The 21,992-nt window shown below is 44.6% G+C and overlaps 2 protein-coding genes across 2 annotated transcripts; both read right to left on the reverse strand.

Annotated features, from left to right (window-relative positions):
• Positions 1–3,536: 3,536 nt before the first annotated feature.
• ccne2 (cyclin E2) lies at positions 3,537–8,622 on the reverse strand. Its single transcript, XM_010756517.3, has 12 exons — positions 8,262–8,622; positions 6,995–7,033; positions 6,552–6,633; positions 6,404–6,457; positions 5,966–6,108; positions 5,751–5,886; positions 5,517–5,663; positions 5,341–5,436; positions 5,009–5,143; positions 4,813–4,924; positions 4,577–4,734; positions 3,537–4,487 (listed from the first exon to the last, which is right to left on the reverse strand). The coding sequence occupies exons 2-12, from the start codon at positions 7,006–7,008 to the stop codon at positions 4,377–4,379; spliced, it is 1,188 nt and encodes a 395-aa protein (XP_010754819.2). The 5' UTR covers positions 7,009–7,033; positions 8,262–8,622; the 3' UTR covers positions 3,537–4,376.
• A 1,292-nt stretch (positions 8,623–9,914) lies between these two features.
• Positions 9,915–19,984, reverse strand: tp53inp1 (tumor protein p53 inducible nuclear protein 1). The gene is made up of 4 exons (XM_010756516.3): positions 19,731–19,984; positions 16,640–17,031; positions 13,680–14,202; positions 9,915–13,591 (listed from the first exon to the last, which is right to left on the reverse strand). The coding sequence occupies exons 2-4, from the start codon at positions 16,770–16,772 to the stop codon at positions 13,366–13,368; spliced, it is 882 nt and encodes a 293-aa protein (XP_010754818.3). The 5' UTR covers positions 16,773–17,031; positions 19,731–19,984; the 3' UTR covers positions 9,915–13,365.
• Positions 19,985–21,992: the final 2,008 nt, after the last annotated feature.

Genomic DNA, 21,992 nt, shown 5'->3' on the forward strand with positions numbered 1-21,992 from the left:
TCAGAATGTGAGAAAAAATGTCAGAATTTAGAGGGAAAAAAACATCAGAATGTGAGAAAAAAAAGTCAGAATTTGGAGGAAAAAAGTCAGAATTTTAAGAGGGAAAAAAACATCAGAATGTGAGAAAAAATGTCAGAATTTTGAGGGAAAAAAACATCAGAATGTGAGAAAAAAAAGTCAGAATTTGGAGGAAAAAAGTCAGAATTTTAAGAGGGAAAAACATCAGAATGTGAGAACAAAAAGTCAGAATTTTGAAGGAAAAAACTTCAGAATATGAGAAAAGAAAGTCAGAATTTGAGAGAAAAAAGTCAGAATTTTGAAGGAAAAAAATCAGAATTTGGAGGGAAAAAAAGTCAGAATTTTGAGGAAAAAAGTTCAGAATATGAGAAAAAAAAGTCAGAATTTTGAAGAAAAAATGTCAGAATTTTGAGGAAAAAAGTTGGAATCTGTCAGAAAAAAAGTCAGAATTTGGAGGAAAAAAGTCAGAATTTTAAGAGGGAAAAAAACATCAGAATGTGAGAAAAAATGTCAGAATTTAGAGGGAAAAAAACATCAGAATGTGAGAAAAAAAAGTCAGAATTTGGAGGAAAAAAGTCAGAATTTTAAGAGGGAAAAAAACATCAGAATGTGAGAAAAAATGTCAGAATTTTGAGGGAAAAAAACATCAGAATGTGAGAAAAAAAAGTCAGAATTTGGAGGAAAAAAGTCAGAATTTTAAGAGGGAAAAACATCAGAATGTGAGAACAAAAAGTCAGAATTTTGAAGGAAAAAACTTCAGAATATGAGAAAAAAAAGTCAGAATTTGAGAGAAAAAAGTCAGAATTTTGAAGGAAAAAAATCAGAATTTGGAGGGAAAAAAATCAGAATTTTGAGGAAAAAAGTTCAGAATATGAGAAAAAAAGTCAGAATTTTGAAGAAAAAATGTCAGAATTTTGAGGAAAAAAGTTGGAATCTGTCAGAAAAAAAGTCAGAATTTGGAGGAAAAAAGTCAGAATTTTAAGAGGGAAAAAACATCAGAATGTGAGAAAAAATGTCAGAATTTAGAGGGAAAAAAACATCAGAATGTGAGAAAAAAAAGTCAGAATTTGGAGGAAAAAAGTCAGAATTTTAAGAGGGAAAAAAACATCAGAATGTGAGAAAAAATGTCAGAATTTTGAGGGAAAAAAACATCAGAATGTGAGAAAAAAAAGTCAGAATTTGGAGGAAAAAAGTCAGAATTTTAAGAGGGAAAAACATCAGAATGTGAGAACAAAAAGTCAGAATTTTGAAGGAAAAAACTTCAGAATATGGAGAAAAAAGTCAGAATTTTGAAGGAAAAAAATCAGAATTTGGAGGGAAAAAAAGTCAGAATTTTGAGGAAAAAAGTTCAGAATATGAGAAAAAAAAGTCCGAATTTTGAAGAAAAAATGTCAGAATTTTGAGGAAAAAAGTTGGAATCTGTCAGAAAAAAAGTCAGAATTTGGAGGAAAAAAGTCAGAATTTTAAGAGGGAAAAAAACATCAGAATGTGAGAAAAAATGTCAGAATTTAGAGGGAAAAAAACATCAGAATGTGAGAAAAAAAAGTCAGAATTTGGAGGAAAAAAGTCAGAATTTTAAGAGGGAAAAAAACATCAGAATGTGAGAAAAAATGTCAGAATTTAGAGGGAAAAAAACATCAGAATGTGAGAAAAAAAAGTCAGAATTTGGAGGAAAAAAGTCAGAATTTTAAGAGGGAAAAACATCAGAATGTGAGAACAAAAAGTCAGAATTTTGAAGGAAAAAACTTCAGAATATGAGAGAAAAAAGTCAGAATTTTGAAGGAAAAAAATCAGAATTTGGAGGGAAAAAACGTCAGAATTTTGAGGAAAAAAGTTCAGAATATGAGAAAAAAAAGTCAGAATTTGAGGAAAAAAAATAGAATTTGAGGAAAAAAGTCAGAATTTTGAAGGAAAAATGTCAGAATTTTGAGGGGGAAAAACTTCTAAATTTGAGGGAAAAAAACATCAGAATGTGAGAAAAAAAGTCAGAATTTTAAGAGGGAAAAAAACATCAGAATGTGAGAAAAAATGTCAGAATTTTGAGGGGAAAAAACATCAGAATGTGAGAAAAAAAAGTCAGAATTTGGAGGAAAAATGTCAGAATTTTAAGAGGGAAAAACATCAGAATGTGAGAACAAAAAGTCAGAATTTTGAAGGAAAAAACTTCAGAATATGAGAAAAAAAAGTCAGAATTTGAGAGAAAAAAGTCAGAATTTTGAAGGAAAAAATCCAGAATTTGGAGGGAAAAAACGTCAGAATTTTGAGGAAAAAAGTTCAGAATATGAGAAAAAAAAGTCAGAATTTTGAGGAAAAAAGTCAGAATTTGGAGGAAAAATGTCAGACTTTTAAGAGGGAAAAACATCAGAATGTGAGAAAAAAAAGTCAGAATTTGAGAGAATATTTTTTTTTTAAAAGTCAGAACTGAAATGTTTCATGTGTAAATAAAGTATTTTCAGTTTTTATAAAATGCATCAAACTTCAGATCTGTGGTGAAAATGTTTATTCATTTTACTGAATCAGCATTTGCTGGGAAGATGACCTTTGACCCTCCGACCCCCTCAAACACATACAGAGCATTGTTGTGAACAATGAATGGAGGTCATGTGTGTGTGTGTGTGTGTGTGTGTGTGTGTGTGTGGAGGGCACGCTTTCCCAGGCCGACACACAATACACTCACTCGACAGGAGTTTTTTAAAAAGGGGGGTCGCTTGTGTATGGAGGCCAAAAACGCCCGATATATACATGTCACACACACACACACAGGACTGCCAAACCGCCAAACACGGTGAATGCCACGGTCACTATTCAACCTTTTGTCAAGACGTCTTCCGTCCTGTGTTCAGCAGAGTGACGTCCTCCAGGTTGGTGAAGCTCGGCGCGCCTCCATCTTGTCAGAACTTTGAGCGTGGGCTGATGTTTTGTCACCGAGTCACACTGACTGATTCTGATGCAGTATCATCGTGTGATTCTTCCTCGTGTGGCTGTGAAGTGAAGCAGCTCGTAAACTCTTGAAGTTTCTCCGACACGTCTTGTGTTTCTCCTCGTTAACACCTGAATGTTTTTCTTCACACCTGCTCAAACTTTTCTTTTCAAATGTCGCACTAAACCGAGACCGGCCGCCTGCCGGAGAGTTTCAGCTCCCGTCACTGTGGCGTGGAAACTCAGTCGTATTATTCCACGACTTCATTCAGGGAGAAGTTACTGCAGATTAAAACAGATTCCTCTCAAAGTTTAGAAAGTGTCTGTTCAGATTATTTGAAGTGGGCTGAGAGCAACAATGAAGGCAAAAATCTAAAAAATTAAATTGTATAATTGCTGTTTTAATTTAAAACAAAGCAGATTTTATAAACTTGTGTTCTGACATTAAAATTTTTTAATTTTCTTGATCGATAATTCTTTCAGCTGTATAAACTGTTAATTTAAACAATTAAATCTTCATTTGTAAAGTTAAAGCTCAGTTTAATTGTGTAAACATCGTCAAACTTTTTGCCTGAAACATTTTTCCGACAGAGACAAACCAAACTCACGTCATTTTATTTAAAATTCATCATAAAAGAAAAATGACACATTTTGTTGAGTCGCTGTATTTACACAAACATACATTCGTTAACACAGTTCACATGGTTCGTTTGTTCACTGCAGAGTTCGCTCCAGCTTACAGTCAGGTTTGTTCGTTAAGTCGCCGTACAGTTCATCTTTAATTTTCTTTAATTAAAAACAAAGAAGGCACTAAGAGGACAAACGAGTGTCACAGCTGAATCATAAATAGCTTTTTTTTTGCCTCGCAGCGATCAAACGGAGCTCGTTCGTGTTGATCAATAAATACAAGAACTGAAAATGAAAACTTTGCACAACTGGAGCCAGTTTTCCTCTGAAAGTCAAGTTTTCCAGGAATGTAACAAGAGAATGTGCAACCAGGTTGCAACTATTAATAAAAAATAAATCTGAGCCACGTCAACAAGTTGATTGTTCGTGCGGCTCCGTGTAGAGAAATCTACGAGTTCACACCAGGGTTAATAATAAAACACTTGAATGTTTCCACGTCAGGGTGGAATGAAAGATTCCCAGACTCTCCTCGTGTGAAATGTTCTCCTGAGATTTCAAGAACAGCACCAGAAAAACGCTCAGAGATCATCACAGGTTCAGAGCGTTCAGATCGTCTCGGGTTAAAATTCAAAGTTTGGTAACGGCCTAAAACAGTCTTAGTGTTCAGAAATCAAAACGTGCTACAGGACATGAAGTCTGAATTCGTCGCTCGGCGGTCTCGATGGTCCGAGGAGGTTTTGGCATTCGGCGGCGTCACTTCAGGTCAGACTGTGGAGAGGTAGCGTGTCTCGCTCGTGGTCGTGTGCGGCTGCTCACGGATTGGCTGGTTTCTCCACGCTGCTGGGCGGAGTCAGGATGGCTCCCACGGCAACGGGCGACATCTGCGAGTCGGGGAGGTCGGTTGTGCGGCGCTGAGCTTTCCTCTGCAGGATGAGACAAAGACGGCGTCAGTCAAACACCGAGCTCAAACTGTAACTGCTGACACAACATTAACACGTTCGAGTCGCCTCACCAGCAGCTCCAGGTACCCCACGTGGGTCTGGATGTTGTGCCGGTCGTCAGCTTTCACTTTGGGGAAGTCCTTCAGCTGAGGTTTGGCTTCAGACCGCAGAGCGTCCATGAAGGGCGTCATCCACCGGACACACGGCGCCACGCTCTCCCACGTCAGGCCTGGTGGAGACAAACCGAGCGTGAGCTGTCGAATCACAGAACACGCGGCAGACGTTCAGGCGAGGAAATCAAACTCACCTGAGACTTTATGGACCACGTCAAACGTGGAGAAGTGGCAGAAGGCGGCGGCGGCGAGGACGCTGTAGCTGTAGTCCAACGAGTTGAAGTCCATCATGCACAGGTCCAACAGCTGTGACACAGGAGAGGTCAGAGGTCAGGACGGCTGCTTACATCATCACCTCTCAGGTGTGTCAGTGGCTCAGGTGTGAGTTACCTGTGTGATCTGGATGTACGTTTCCTGGGAGAACTGCGGCACCAGGAAGTTCTCTCCGTCCTTCTGAGCCTCGACCTGAGCGTACAGCTTCAGCCACGAGATTGGCGTCTCCGGACACAGATTCCAGTCCAGCGCCTGCAGAGAGAGACGGAGAGGACGGGACCACGTGAGGACGGCAGAACTCTGGACAGACGGTCTGTGCAAGACCAGCAAACTGTTCAAGAGTCCGAATAACTGTCTGACTTCCTGTCAGCTCTGAGATTACAAACTGGATTCTACACGGCGTGCTCAGAGCTGAACGTCTGTCCGGTTAAAGTTCACTGCAGTCGTACCTTCAGCATGATCAGCTCCGTGTTCTGGATGTCCCACGTGTCGCAGGCGCCGTCTGTGACGTAGGCGAACTCGAACAGTTTGGGCGGGTAAATTTCCTGGAGAGAGACGGGTGGAGGTCAGTCACGTGACATCTCTATCTCACAAGAACCAATCAGAACGCGGCGAGCGGACTCACTTCTATCTTGGAGGCGATGAACAGCGCCGTGATGCCGAGGAGCTGCAGGTACTCTTTGCTGACGTTCTCCTCCGTCAGCATGAAGCGGTCGAAGAAGTCCTGGGCGAGGTACGCCGTCTGCCGGTGGAGGCTGTACACCTCGCTCACCTGCACACACACACACACACAGGCGGCGTTAACACCTGAACACCTCAAAGTATCTGAACGAAGCGGACTCTGTGGACGCGTCCTCACCTCGAGCAGCCAGTCCAGCAGGATGGACCTCATCTTGGGCTGCAGCTTGGGATGCCGCTGCAGGTAGCTCTTATCGTGGACGTACTTCAGCTCCTTGTTCAGCATCTTGATCCAGACGTCGTCTGAACTGGCCCAGCTGGAAGACCAACAGACGTCTTTGTTCGTGTGACGTTCAACAACGTTTAAAAAAGGTTTTCAGAGGACACACGGCGTACCTGAGGCGAGGGATGGGCGACGCCTTGATGAAGAGGTTCTTGAAGGTGTACTGCTTGAAGCCGGACGGGTCCGAAGGCTCCAGCTCTTTGTGGGGAGTCTCGATGAGGACGCACGGACTCGCTCCGTCCTCCGACCAACACTTCTGCAGAGACAGAGCGAGGAGACGAGTTACGACCTGACGTCTACTACAACAAACTTCTTCTTCTCTGCTGCCAACAGGTAAACTAACAGTGACACCTGGTGGTGACATGAAGACACTGACGCTTCTTTATTAAAGCTTCAGGCTCAACTATTAGAAACTTTAAATATAATCAGACATTCTGCATCAAGCTGGACTTAAAGAGCTAAAATTTAAAACTGAAAATATCTGAAACGAGGGCAGGAACACACACACACACACACTCTTATCAGCCGTAAACACTCGGACACACACTGACCTGGATTTCATAACTCTGTTTCTTGGCAGCAGGTTGGAGTTTTTTCTTGGACGGCTGGAGGAGAAAAGAAAAACAAACAGGTGAGTTCATAACAGCTACGTCAGGACGATGAAGCTGAAAACACACACACACACACACACACACACACCTCGGACTTCCTCTTCTTCAGCGGCGCTCTGACGGTCGGCTCGAGTGTGTTTGAGTCTCTGGTTTGCAAAGTGATGCGACCGCTGGAAGCAGACGGAGAAATAAATAAATACATTTATTTAAAATGAATCATCGATGTTTCTCAAACTGTGGCACAGGGACCGCTGACAGGACGAGTCAGCACTGATCATTTAAGAAAAACGTCCTGATCCAAACAAATATCTGGGTCAGTGAGGTTCTGATGTTCTGGACGACTGAAGATTTAAAGACTCAACTGGGAAAGAATCAAATCATTTGATCTGTTTATTTAAAGTTAATCCTGCATTTGATCATTTCTATTAATCTGTAATCAAACTGTAAGATAAATATTTAGTGTCAGTACAAATCAAACTCTGGTCACAGAAGATTAAAGATTAAAGATCTGAACCTGGATTGAAACCTCACCTGCGTCTGGACATGATGTCGACTGAAGTTCTGGCTGCGCTGCAGAGACAGAGAGGACAGGTGAGGACAGGTGAGGACAGGTGAGACACTTTATATAAACACGAGTCATCCATGATCTCTCTCTGTGTGTGTGTGTGTGTGTGTGTGTGTGTGTGTGTGTGTGTGTGTGTGTGTGTGTGTGTGTGTGTGTGTCAGCCATGTTAGAGCCGAGGCCAGAAAATAAATCAGACTTAGAAAGGATTCCTGGAAAGTCCTGGAAAGGAGTCCTTGGATTCAAAGACCCAGCATGAGGCAGAAAATCAGGTTTCAAGGCTCAGCCTGGAGCTGGACGTGGTTAGCTCTGATAGCTTCTGATCACCAGGATCCGAACATCGATTAAAGATCGATTAATGAAGCTGGGTCAGCACATGTGCGCGTGCTGTCCACAGGTGTGTCCGAGGACACCTGAGACACAAAAACGAGACATGAGACCGAGACTAGCCGGACGAGCTGGGAGCTGGTGGAGGAGGGGGGCCGCTCGGAGCCGCTTCACACAAAAAAAGCTCAAAAGTACCGGATCCAAACCCGGTTCCGGCTCCGCGGGCACCGAGCACACAGCCCCGCGGTGCTCTGCAGGAGGTTAAAGCGAAGAAAAAACCCGGGATATGAACTTTATTCCCGGGGTGAAACTCAAAAGACGCGCCAATTTCCACAGCGCCAAAGCGGGAGGATCGAGAGGGAGGAGGGGGGACAAACCGAAGAACAACCCGCCGAACATCGACCGTGCCCGGCTGCAGACTTCCAGCACAACCGGCCAGGGAGCACACACCCGGAGAGGAGCCTTCTTCAAGCCCGGTAAGCGACGTTAAAGTCCGGTAAACCGGGAGCAGCGCGGGGCGAAGTTCTGGAGGGAGCTACAGGGATTAGCAAGAGCTAACACGGTCAACAATGAGCCGCTAACCGGGGGAACAGCTGATCACGGAGCCGGTTCAACACCGACACACCGACACAGACACCGACACAGACACAGCTGGAAACACAGGTGAGCTGCTCGAGGCGGTAAACAAACCTCAGCACGAGCGTCCGGTAAAAGCGCCAAAACACGAGTTAACGACAGAAACAACCCGCGAACTAACGGCTGGACTCGGTTATGTACCGGCCACACGGCTCGGTGTGGACCGGGACACGGTGCTGAGCAGGTGAGCGTGTTAGAGACCGACATATATGAGTGAGTGTGTGTGTGTGTGTGTGTGTGTGTGGCCCGGTGCCCGGTGCCCGGTGCTCTTACCTCCTCGGTCCTGAATGAATGAATGATCAGCTGTGGCGCCGGCGCCAATCCTTATATCCGCCGCTCACTGCGCATGCGCGTTCCCGGTTAACATTAACGCGCTAAAATGTTCAAACCGGAGCCGCGAGTTCACCGAGCGACCGGCCCGGCTCGAACCCGCCCGGTACACGCGTTCACGTGACTTAACCGTCGACGTGAAGCGTTTGAACGGCTCGTGCACCGTGTTTACCGGGAGCTCACGCTCATTTCTAACGGGCGCCCGAGCGCGCGACGCTTTTGTGACGCAAACGCCGCGTTCCGTTCGTTCCGGTTGGACTTTAACGACGCGGCGGGCACGCGGGCACCGTTTAACGGCGCCGTCGCGCGGTGATTCGTGAACGTCGCGGAGTTAACGGCCGTTAATTTCGCGGTACCGAAACGACTTCCGCGTGCGAGTCCCGCCCGTGGGAGGCGGCCTCGGTGACGCGCAGCCAATGGGAGCGCGAGCAGCCGCCGCCGCGTGCGTCCCGCGCAGAATGTAAACAGACGGAGCACGTGCGAGCTGCTGTCAAACAAGCGCGCGCGTTTACCGCGTTTCTAATGATAATTGTGATAATCAATAAACAAGACAGAGTGAGAAGTAACTTATTACACTGTAATCGAGTATTTCTATGTTGAAGTACTTTAGATAAATGTTCCTGTTACAGCAGCAGAGTTAGAACTAAACAAACACAGAAATATGGAATGATAAATATAAAGAGTAATGTAACGTGAAATAATAACTGTAAGGTACAAATGAAATAAAATAGAAAGCAGGAGACACCATGACCAGGTTCAGGTGTTTAATTCGTCCGTTAAGGTGATTTTTATTTTTTTTTTTTTGGTTCTTTCTGGAAATTCAAAGAAGAACATGTGGTTCCACCTGTAAACATATACATATGAAAATATACATATGAAAATATACAATGTGCAATAACTGAATGTGAAACTTAACCGCAGAGTGAGTGTCTCTGCACAGAGCGGTCACACTGACTTAAAGACGTGAGCCGAGACAAGCCTCCAAATATTCTCAGACTTTTTAAGATTCATCTCTTCTGAGCTTGAAGATGTTTTATTAAAGTATCCGTGTGTTGGAGCTGGTCCCGATGGAAGAGTCTACCTAACGTTATAGAAAGTAGTTATACTGTAATATACACTATGTATTCAAAAGCATCAGTGTTATACTGTTTCAGTATTACTTTACTAACTTCACTTCTTCCACCTACTGTCACTAAACTCTGTATACGGCTTTGATCGACTGTTACTGCTTCTATTTAACTGTTATTTATACATGTGTATATATTGTTTAAAATAGGATATTGTGTAGGGTATATTGTTAAAGTTTTGTCACTTCCCGTTTGGGAGCTGCTGTAACAAAAACAATTTCCCTGCGGGGATTAATAAAATATTTCTGATTCTGATTCTGATTCTGAGCTGTTTCTGTCTGACGTGTTATCCTAGTAAAAAAGTAGTATTCTGTTAAGTAAAGTATAAATACTGAATTTCAGATTAAAGTCTTGCATGTTATTATCAGTATACTTTAAAGGCCGTCTGCTGGTGTTGATGTGGAGGTAAATGAAATCGTGCTGCTGTGACCATGAGGTTAGTCCAATGAATCAAACAGAGTCAGGAAGCTGCGTATGAAAACATTTATTATAGGCTAATAAGAGATCACATGTATTAACTAGAACAGTTCAAAAACAGATGACCCCAATTTATTTTTTTAATTAGCTTTTTCAGAACAGAGCGAGTTGATCTGTCACACATCCAAAAATACAAAGGAGACCAGTTATGTCGATAAATAAAAAATTAAAACTAAAAACGTCCTACAACCTTTTTTTGATTTTTGGCAAAGTGCTGTTTTTATTATTCCAGTAAACTACACAAACAAAACGTCTAACACGTGGTGAAAAATAAAAATGCCACAAAATATTCTTCACACAAACAAACAAGGAGAGAAGTTGCTACATCGTTCTGTCTGGTTTGTTGAGTCATTAGAAAAGCTGTACACGGGCGGCGGCGGCGTGCATAGTTGGTTTCTGATGTGTGTTTATTTATTACGTCTGCTCGGGACATTAAAAGAAAACAAAAAAAAAAGGGAGTTCAAGTTCTTCATTGATGCATTGTCATTACAACATTTCAACCTGGAAGGCACGTGATCCACAAATTTCAAGGCATTGAACAAAAACATTAGAAATCCCTGTTAGTCTGATGATGGAGAGATGAACTGAGAACACAACGTGAAACATGTGAGAGGCTCCTGACAGGAGACAGATCAGCGTCTCCTCCGTCCCTTCTGTCTTTGAGTTTGCCTTTTTTAAAAACACAAAATATCATCGTCCACGGTCGCAAAGCTCGATTTGCAGAGACAGAGAGATAAAAAGAGAGAGAGAGCCACACAACCATCGAACTATGTACAGCAAACCGTGCAGACGGCTAACAAACGTTCTTGTTAGTGCTTTCTTATTAATGCTACCGTCCCATCGACGCAAACTGATCGGACCACGCTGTGACAAAGGCTCCATCACAGGCGAGTTACGTCTTCGCTGAGCCGACTGTCGAAAATATGAAACATAAACGGGATCAGTGAGACGAACGTCACAGAAGTCATGAAGGGAAGCGATCACTCTGACTTCGTTCTGTGCACGCCGTCTGAACTCGACACAAAGAGTCTTTACGAAGCGTTTCATCTCTTACTACGACCGCTGTTCCCCTCCAGTTGGTGTTTGCTTCGTCTCCCCGATGAGAGAACGAGTAAACGACATAAATCAGTCTGAAGACTTCGTGTGATGTCATGCGTCACTCTGTGATGGTTTTCTTTTCGTCCTGCAGCGCGGCAACGACACACTTTAAAAAGTTCAACAACAAATCAAATAAAAAGAACGTCATAAACTAGTGAGAGGTTAAAAGATCACTGCTACTTTTTTGGTTTAAATATTTTTAAAAACAGTTTAGCAAAAAATGTAACTAAGTTAACATGAAAAATAGAGTTAAAAAGCATAAAGTAGGTTTCTAAAAAAAAACGTGTTAGGTTCACTCGAGCAACAAGAAATAACAAATATATAAACAATAAAACAGTTTCTCTCCATCTCGATGGATTTCCAACAGGCGACTGAGAACGTCAAGAGTTCATTTTCACAGTCCAGGGACCAAGAACAAACAAATAAAAGTCAATTATTCCTCAGAAACACGAGGGGAAAGCTCGCCGGGAGACCGAGCTGGAAAAGAGTCAAAGAATCATCAGCCGTCAAGTAAATCTGCATTTTCCTAGAAAGAGTAAAGGTGATTGGTTGTGACCCTGAGAAGTGGACTGCAGATTCATTTAAGAACAAACAAACAAAAAAATCTTTTTCCATTTTCTTTTTTTCCGTCACGCTAACACGACTCTACAACCATGCAACAGATCGCCACACTAACATCAACCAAACATACGTAAGCGAGAAACGTAGACGCAGATATACCGACTTCATACTGATATGTAAAAATCTGTTTTTTTCTTTTCAAAAAAATATTTTGGAAGTTTTTTTTTAGTTTTTTGTTTTTTTAAATACATTTTATTTTATTTTTTTAAACATTTCTATTCATCTCAAAGCTACCGTTAAAACAAGGCGTTTAGTGATATTTAACCCAGTCATTTTTCTTTTTTTTGTTTTTCAAAAAAATACCGTGAAAATTACTGAATTACAAAGTCAGAGGCGGGTTCAGCCCGGCGACGGCGGGCGACGAGCGAAGACGAGCCGACGGCGCTAAGCGACGATTTGAGGCAGGAAACTGCGGCACCGGGGAAGCTAACACAGGAAGTGCAGTTCCTCTAACGTCCACCTGAGGCTGGCTCCAGAAGAGAGTCAGTCTCCATAAGTCCCCATGTCCAAATGTCCACGCTGATCTAGAACCTTTTTTCAAAAGTTTAACAGTCACTGATTGGTTATCCCGCACGCTTGAAAAGGGAGGCGAGCGGTATTCAGTTGTCAGTCTACAACTGCATCTACACGAGCGTGGACGCCGCCTTAACTACGTTTCCTCGTGGCCCTCCGGTTACATAAAGACCAGCGTCTTTACCGGCAGGAGTAGAAACAGACAGACAGGCTGCAGCTGCAGGTTCAGATTCGAGTCAGCGCTGACTCTCGGTTCTGACTCTCGGTTCTCGGTTACTACGCCGTCCGGTTTCACACGAAAACGCTCTGAGCGCCAAAACGTCTCGAAACTTTCCAGATCGAATCGTGAGTTCAGGGGGACTGACAACGGTCGACATGGAAGCAGCACAGGCTGACTCTCCAGCATACGTTTCCCATAATGCAACTTGATAAGACTCTTTATATGGGAGCTGTTTCCAGCGGAATGCCCCTTTAGTCAAAGAGCATTCTGGGAATCGTAGGAGCTCTCAGACAGATTATTTGAGGGGAAGTTTCCTTTAAAGTTTTGACTTCACGCGCTTCGTCGCTACGGGCAACTCTTTGGGCAACGCCGTGGGGCAACGACCACAACGCTCCTGTACTGATTAAATGGCGACGTTGTGCTGCTGCTACTGTTCAAGTGATGATGAAATGTCTCCTGATGTCAAGTTGCCCAGAAAGTTGCCGTTGACGTCGCCGTGACCTCATCATCATCATCTTAGCGTCCCGCCGCGCTGTGAACCCGCCGCTGAGTAAAGTGACCTACAGCATTGATTCTACACATTAAGATGTCAGAGAAGAAGAAGAAGAAGAAGAAGAAGAAGACGACGTCACCATGACAACCCTTCTTCTCTGTGATTGGACACAAACTGGTCCAGGCGGAGGAGGAGGAGGACGGAAACTTTTTACCCACTGACCACGAGCTGATGACATCATCAGCCACTTTCCCTATTTCACCGTCCAATCAGATTTCAGAACAGATCGGGGTGCGACTGATGGCCGATGACGTCGATCGACTTGCTGCTGGTGATGATTTCTTGAAAAGAGAAGAAGAAACCAGAGGTGTGTGTGTGTGTGTGTGTGTGTGTGTGGCCAGTGTTGGTTTCCCCATACTGCTTATAGGACTGATGATGATGATGATGATGATGATGATGATGATGATGAAGGTGATGACGCCGACTCATCAGGACTCCTCAGAAGTTGAGGTGTCTCTGGTTGGGCTGGTGCAGGTGCACGGTGCTGCTGGCCTTCGGGGGGCGCAGCAGGTTGAGGCGTCGCAGGGCGTTGCGGGACAGCGGTTGGGTGCGTTGGGCGGCGTTACCCGACCGCTGCTGCAGGACGCCGCTGCGTGCGGAGAGCGCCGCAGCGTAGCAGGCGGAGTGGAGGCTGGAGCGACGCTGCACCACCGCCACCTCGGGCCTGCAGGGGGCGACACAGACAAAAACTGTCAAGTGTTCTCTGGCGGACAGGAAGTTCATTAACACCTGGTCAGAGTGCGTCGGTTTACCTGTGACGAGGGCCGTCCAGACCGCGCCTGCCCTTCTCCTTCCCACCTGAGGCTGTCGGGGCGGAGGACATGTTCCCAGGCAACAAGCCCAGCTCCAGGTCGAGGGAGCGTGGCAGGGGGTCGAGGCTCAGTCTGGGGGGGCTGTGGTGGGCGTACACGGACATGCTGGGGTGCTCGATCAGCAGGTTCTCCAGAGGGCTGGTCTCCAGGAGGACGGGCTTGCTGCCACGGCCGGTGAAGCACGGCGGGGGGGTGACGAACCAGCTCTCCTCCAGAGAGCCCACGTCCAGACTGAGGAACCCGCTCTCCTCTTCATCCTCATGGTCCTCATCCTCCTCCTCCTCCTCTGCGCCGCCGTCTGGGTCGGTGTCAGCCGTGGAGTTGAGGGAGGTGCAGGAGGCGTAGCGGATTGGAGGGCTGGCCATGGGTGAGGGGATCATCACCAGGTCTTCCTCCTCCTCCTCCTCAGGACCGGCAGTGGATTCAGAGAGGCCGTCAGCGCACTGACCGGAGCAGGCTTCAGCTGCAGGGACAGAAACAGCTTCAGATTAACAGTGAGGTCGACACGGAGCTGCATGAACTGACTTCAGACGTCAAAACAAACCAAAACTTTGCATAATGTGTGAAGACGGAAGCTTCCTGCACTCAAACGGACAGGCTGCAGTTTGTTTCTGTAACTTGGACTAAACCTTTAATTAAAGTCATTACAAAGACATTATGGATTCCAGTGTAGTGTCTTCAGTCTGCCAGCAGGTGGCACCGATCACTGAGCTCAGCACCACAGCATGTCTCTGTCAGCTGAACACGCCAACAGAGCTGAATCATCTGCTTCCTCCTCCGACAACAAAGCTGCAGAAATAAATTATCGCATCACGTCCTGCTGCTGCTCGCACGGCGGGAGACGTGCCAGAGCCCGAGAGCTTCGGTTCTGATCCGTCAGCCTCTAATGATTCACAGAGACAGACACAGGAAGTTATGAGGTGGAACGCAGCAACATGATCTGGAGCTGGCAGACGGGAAACTAAAAATAACTCCATCTGTTTAAGGAGCTGTTCTTCTGTCCACAGAGGCTGCACACAGCTGGAGGAGCCGTCCACACTGAACCACACCTCGGACCTCGCTCACCGCTCACCGCGAGCTCTGAACCTGCGTTCGAGTTCTTGTTTACCCACAACACACGTGCGAGGCTGACTCAGCTGATCTCCACACCTCGTCTGCAGGTGTGAAGCGCTGTTAACGAGGTCGGCGTTGACGCTGAACGAACCAGCTGACCTTCCACAAACGCCACATGCATGCATGTCCAAAACACGTGGACGTGTTCAAACCGGGCGGCACCATCAGGATCATCATCATCACTGTCCATGTTTCAAACCAAAGTGTTTCTATTTCGCAGATTAAACTTCAGTCAGACTCAGATTCAGAAGCTGCTTCATGAAATAAACAAAGTCAGAACACGACAGGTCAGAGTTGACCTGCTGCCAAAGCGCTCCACTTCTTTAAAATGTGTTTACTGCAGTTTAAATATTAAACTAAACGTCTCGTGACGTCTCTGCTTGTATGTAGCTCAAAGATGATGATGATGGTTGTCGCGGCGATCGGCCTTTAATCTTTGAAGATTTACATGTAACCTAACCTGATCAGACCAGGACACACTGCCTGCATCCAGGTGTGTGATGGAGTGTGTGTGTGTGTGTGTTTAACTCTCTGCCCATACATGTCCACCTCCACCGACCCAGAATGGGAACTCCAGCAGCTCCAGCAGCGTCTATTTTTACCTCCTCTGGGTCCCGCAGGCGCTTTTGTTTGACGTGTTTACAGGTTGACTTCCATAAACTGCCTGATGGCTCTCTGCCACACGGCCCCGACCGACCCTCCTGCAGCCGAAGTGGGACAGCCGGCCTCGGTTTGCCCCCCTCCTCCTCCTCCTCCTCCAGCCTAAAACATCCACTCGGACGTGGAACCAGAGACGGGTCGAGACCGGCGGCGGGTGAACGGTGGGCCAAACTCAAGCTGTGCTGAGCTTCACTTAGAGCCACCTGGAAGTCACTGCAGTGTGTCATGTTACTGTATACAGTGTGTGTGTGTGTGTGTGTGTGTGTGTGTGTGTGTGTGATGACCTGAACTTCTCTGGGTGTCGTGTCTGTTTTGACTGAGTCTTTTTTTGAGACTCAGCTGGAAACTTGGCTCGGCTCGGAGACGTTCCAGCGGTCTAAAGTTAAACAGCATCTTTCTCTCTGACCTCGTTTATCTGCAGCAGCGTCCAACTTTAACGGAACTATATAATCCCACCGTGGTAACTACGTTCAGCTGTACTCGAGTATTTGTTCTGATTACATCACTTCTGATCAAAAACTAGCGAGTCGACAACTTTGCTGACAGCCAATCATCAACCAGGTCACCAGAAGCAGACCCAGCATCCAGCTGACTTCTTAGCTTCCTCCGTCAGCGTCCTCTTCACTCTCTCCTCCTCTGCCATCATGTCCATAGAAGCTGCTGAGCCTGGTTACCTCCTCTTCTTCTTCCTGGTCGTCCATTACGCCTGTTGGTACAAACACTCAGTTCGTCAGCTTGGCGGTGAGCTCAGAGCGACGGGTACCTGAGCTAACTGAGCTAACAGCAGCTACAGCTGTCAGCAGTTTACTTCACTGTCCATCATAAACTCTGTAAATCACAGAGAGTTGAGGCGGAGCAGCCGGAGGACATCAGAGGGAAAACCAGAAAACATTTCCTCCATAAAATATGATCCAGTTTCACCAGAATCAGTGAAATAGTTGCTGCTGTGTGACTTAGTGCCGTAAAGCGTTACGTACTTCTCCCGACCCGGAGCCCAAAGTTACATAGAGTGAGAACAGACGTACGAATGACAGAGACACCGTTCAGCTGATCACAGGTCAGAGTGGATCAACAGGAGGTCATGACCAATCACACAGCAGCACAGTGGTGTCGTCTCTGAGACTTACCCAGGTAGTTGACCAGGATCCAATCTTCCTCCTCCTCCTCCTCCTCTTCCTCTTTGCCGTCTCCGGTTCTGCTGCGTCGACTCAGCTCCTCCACGTCGTCCCCGAACAGAGCGCTGGTAAACCTCTGGAACATCCCTGGACGTCCTGCGGTGGCACGAGGCCGAGGGAGGCGGGGCTGAGGGAGGCGCGTGGCTCGGGGCGACGGCGGGGAGGCGTGGCGCACACTTTGGTCATCAGCTGCGGGGTTCACGGCGGCAGGAAGGCTCCGGAAAGGTGTTAAAGTGCATCAATAAGGTGTGGTCATGGATCATCTGAGGGTCAGCAGACACGGGCTGGACATCGCTCGGTGTCAGGGTCGGATTGACGAGTGCAAAAATACAAAAAGACGAATCCTGAGGGGAGAAAAGACGAGACAGGAGTCAGTACGGTCAGGTCTCTGAATGTTGACCTTTGAAAGCTGCTGTTGGTGTCAAGTCAAGATTTTAGGAGTCATGTTCGTCTCAAAGCTTCTAAGTCGAGTCTTTTTTTTTACTTAAAGCTGTTTTGATTCAGATTTTGGCCACATGGGGGCATCAAAACAAACTGAAAACAGATCCGATGAATGTATTTTCTCTCTTTTATCTTTGTTTTTGGTCTCCACCACCTCCTAAATGCTCATAAGCTGAGTCTGTCTGCTGTTTGCTGCAGAACTTTCTCTGAAAACAACGCTGTGCGGGGGATGTCTAGCCTGAGAGGCGTGTGGTTTGTTTAGTTACTCCTGAACGCAGCCTGCAGGAGAACGCGATGGTAAACCGGCTGTAACGCACGTCCTTCGTACAGCAGCTGCAGAGACAACAACACCGATTGCTTCTTATTCTGTAGACTAATACTTTCCATGAAAGACTGTACGGAGACCAGCAGAGCGGCTGCCAGCCAGCTGTGTGTGTGTGTGTGTGTGTGTGTGTGTGTGTGAACACATCTCTTTATTTACTGTTGAATAAAACACTCGACAGTCGAGGAAGCTGCAGCTGCCGCTCGCCTCCATCACATCTGACAGGAGATTAATCCGGTCTGATTTCACCGCGTTGTGAATCGAGCTCGAGGATCACACACACACACACACACACACACGATGCTCGGCAGGTGAAGAAACACACCTTCACATTTGAATCTGCATGTTTTTGTGATGTGACACAAACAGTCCCTGTGTTCAAATGTCCACCATGTCCAACATGTTTACAGCCCGGTACAAAACACCTTTCATGGTTAAATACTCAAACATGGACGTCTTCAGGTCAAACACCAGAAAATAAAACAGATAAAAAATGATGTAAAACAGTCAAATAATTAAAATATATTCATCAGAAAGTAGTGATCATCAATCATTAACCAATACAGCATAAAAACACAGAAAATAATATTGAAATCGAGGCGTTTGTCACATCTCTTAAAGGTCCGGGTGTGAGATTTGATGGCAGAAATTAGATATAATATTCATAAGACATGTTACATCACTGTGTTTGTACAGTAGCCCAGAGGGGACAAACCAAACATCGGCCTTAGACAGACGCTGAAAGGAGAGCGTGAGGCGAGCAGTACTCAGTGGGTTGCAATCCCTAACCTCACCAATAGGTGCCACCAAATCCTTCACACTGAACCCCTAACCCAATTTAACAACATCCAACCACTGACACCATAATTATAATAATTAATCATTATCTAGAATTAAATATAATCACGTAAAACTATAATTTAACATCGTAATCGAGAAACAATACACAACTTTAATTATAACAATAATATTTTAGCATTAAAAACCACTGCTGTATGAACCATCAGAGAAACATTCAAAATGAATTAGGTGATTACCAATGCTGTTAATTTAAGGCAGCCGTGGCATGACAAACTTAAAAAAAACTTAAAAACTGTATGAACGAATCCAGGTTTAAAAAAAAAACACTAAAAACTAAAAATGATTCAACATTTTTATATAAAAACACTGACAAGCTAAAAAGATTTTTGTTTTACAAATGCTACAAATACTGTCAACACTCTATAATAATACTAATAAATAATAAAACATTAGTATTATGAGTGCTGTTTGTCACTCCTGTTAAATAAAAAGTTGAAAACTCTGTTCAGATAAAAACATCTGGAAGATTCAAAAGTGAAGATTTGATTTCTCTGAATATGATTCAAATAATTCACACACACATATATGTATAAGAAAATAGCGATCACAAGATTAAACTCTTACAGCCCCAAAAACAATTTTATGAAGCGAGTCTTCGTTTAAACACTAAAAACTTAAAATGATTGAACATTTTTATATAAAAACACTGACAAGCTCTAAAGATTTTTGTTTTACACACAACACATACTGTCAACACTCTTTAATAATACTAATAATACTAATAAATAATAATTATGTTTTATATTGGTGTTATACTCAGCTCAGGAAGATTCAAACGTGAAGATTTGTTTCTTCTCTGAATGTGATTCAAATAATTCACTCACACACACACACACACACACACACACACACATACATGAGAAAACAACTTTATGAAGCGAATCCTCGTTTAAAAAACACTAAAAACTAAAATGATTCAACATTTTCACATAAACCCGACGAGCTGTCGACGTGTTTGTGAGCTGACACTGATGCAGACACAGTGACGGACTCATCGGCTGCCTGATGTGATTTAATAATCAGCTGTGAGGCCCAACAACAACAACAACAACAACAACAACAACAACAACAACAACAGTAACCAGCTGGGCTGGTCGCGGTCTATCTGACGGTTTTAGCTGCAACCGGACCCGGGCCTGGCTGCTAAACCTCGATCTGCCTGAAATACATCATGGACATGTCCCGGGATAAACATCCGTGCCAGCGCGAGGAAACCGAGCTTAGCACGGTTAGCATAGATAAGCTAAGATTAGGCTAGCTTAGGTTCGCCGACCCAAACCCGGTCTCGGACGGTTAAAACCGGGTCGTAGCTGTGTGTGTGTGTGTGTGGCAGGAAAAACTGTGTTTGTCGTGAAAAAAGATCGTCGGCTTTTTGAAATAAGAGGCACCGGAGCCGTTAACGGCAAACAAAGAGCTCACCTGCGGCTCACGGAGAGAGATGTAAACGGCGTTAAAATCCTGCGCGCTGAGGTAGAAGCGTCACTTTTCGAAAAATAGAAAAAGTTAAAAGTTTCTTCTCGGAAGAAATAAAATATAAAAGTTGTTGTTTTCACGGGCTGCTCATCGGGAGTCGCAGCTTTCCGTCCTCGGTCCGTTTCCTCCTCCTCGTCGCCCCGACGGCTGCTGCTTCTTTTGTTGTTGTTGTGGAGCTCCGAACAGCTGATCGGGGCGGTGACGTCACCGCAGACCAGCCTATTAGGGGGGTGGCCCGGCCAATCACGCGAGGCCTCACAGGCTGTCACTAACCCACGTGACTCGGGCATGACTGGGCAGAGCCCGGTTCGGGTTCGGGACCGAGCCCGAACCACATCTGGGTTTTTCTGTCCCTAAAAAAAAAAAAACAGACTCAGGTTACATAAGAGGAGCGAACACACATCCGGGTCAGGCTTCATGGCTTCCTGTTTTCAGAGCGGCTGAATGTTAAAAAACAACAACAACAGTGAGAGGCTGTGAAGTAAGAAAATAAAAATATAGAAAAAACTTTATTACGACTTCTTCTGCAGCTTTAAACACAGTTATATTATATATATTATATTATATAACCAGGGGTTTGTAGGGATGGGAAGTTCAGTTCTTTTTAGGGAGTCGGCTCTTTCGACTCCCAAAAAAACATGTTACCACTTATACTTTTTATAATTCAGCCAAATTTGTACACATATATCATGTATATATATTCAAAACATCCTTTGTGCTGAAGTATTTAAAGGTGCAGTGTGTAACATTTGGAGCCTTTATTTTCAGGATAAGGCAAACATGGAATCTAACATTCCAACATGTTTTCATGCATGTATAAATCACCTGAAAATAAGAATCTTTTTATTTTTGTTACTGCAGGGGGTCCCAAACAGATACCAGTGTTTTGTACCTGTTTGTATAGGAGTACAAGTACTTGGGAGTGTACTCAGTAAGTAAGTCAGAAAATAATAATATAGAAAAAACTTTATTACATTTTGTTCTGCAGCTTTAAACACAGTTATATTATATAACCAGGGGTTTGTAGGGATGGGAAGTTCAGTTCTTTTTAGGGAGTCAGCTCTTTTGACTCCCAAAAAAACGTCTCTTCATGTTACCACTTGTACTTTTTATAATTCAGCCAAATTTAGCGCTGTTTTGACTTAAGATTTGTATGTGTACACATATATCATGTATATATTCAAAACATCCTTTGTGAAGTATTTAAAGGTGCAGTGTGTAACATTCAGGGCCTTTATTTTCAGGATAAGGCATTTAGACATTCATAGCTATGTTTTCATGCATGTATAAATCACCTGAAAATAACAATCTTTTTATTTTTGTTACTTAAAAAAATCTCCTTTTATATCTACAGTGGGAGCCGCTCTGTGTTTCTACGCTAGCCCAGAACAGACAAACTAAACACTGACTGTAAACCTTTAAAGGTTGCAGCACACTGGACGTTTAAAGTAAAAGTTATTTTCTAATATCAATAAAATGCTGCAGCCAATTGTTTTCATCGCATCGTGTTTATTTCCTATTCTTCGTTAGAATTCTTTGTGTGTGTGTGTGCATGGTTTAAATAAAAAGCATGTTGGTAGGTGTAATTTCAAACTTTGTACAGAGCCAGGCTAGCTGTTTCCCTCCATTTCTAGTCTTTATGCTAAGCTACGCTAATCGCCTCCTGCTCCAAACTTGATACACTGACATGGAAGTGACAGGCATCTTCTCTTCTCCAGCGGCAGCGTACTCTGCCACTAAAACAAGAGATATTTGGGTCAGTGGTTGTGTTGACAGGGCCCATGAGCCTCACAAGAGGAACCCAGCCAGCGTTCACTTCCCTCCTTTACACCTCCCCCTCTCCCGCTGCCTCCATTCAGTCCATAATCTGGAGGAACGGCCTCCAGACAAAAGGCCTCCAGGAAAGCAGCTGCTGCTGCTGCACGGATCTACACCGAGCTGTCGCGAGGACGTTCTCTGCTGTCCAAGCTTTAATCCTTCCAGCCGAGCGTCCTCGCTGACGGAAAGAGGAAGTGCCTGAATATTGTGTACATGTGCACGTGTTTACAAACTGAACTCCAAAACACCGCGAGGAAAGGAGGAAGTCAGCCATCCTGCATGACGGGACAGGAAGTCTGGGCAGTCAGCACTTTATATGTCGACACCGTGACGGCTCGAGTCAGCAGATCTGTAGACCACCAATCATCTAATGTGTTATTAATAAATCAA

This window comes from Larimichthys crocea, unplaced genomic scaffold, assembly GCF_000972845.2.
Source record: "Larimichthys crocea isolate SSNF unplaced genomic scaffold, L_crocea_2.0 scaffold107, whole genome shotgun sequence".
Lineage (NCBI taxonomy): Eukaryota > Metazoa > Chordata > Actinopteri > Sciaenidae > Larimichthys > Larimichthys crocea.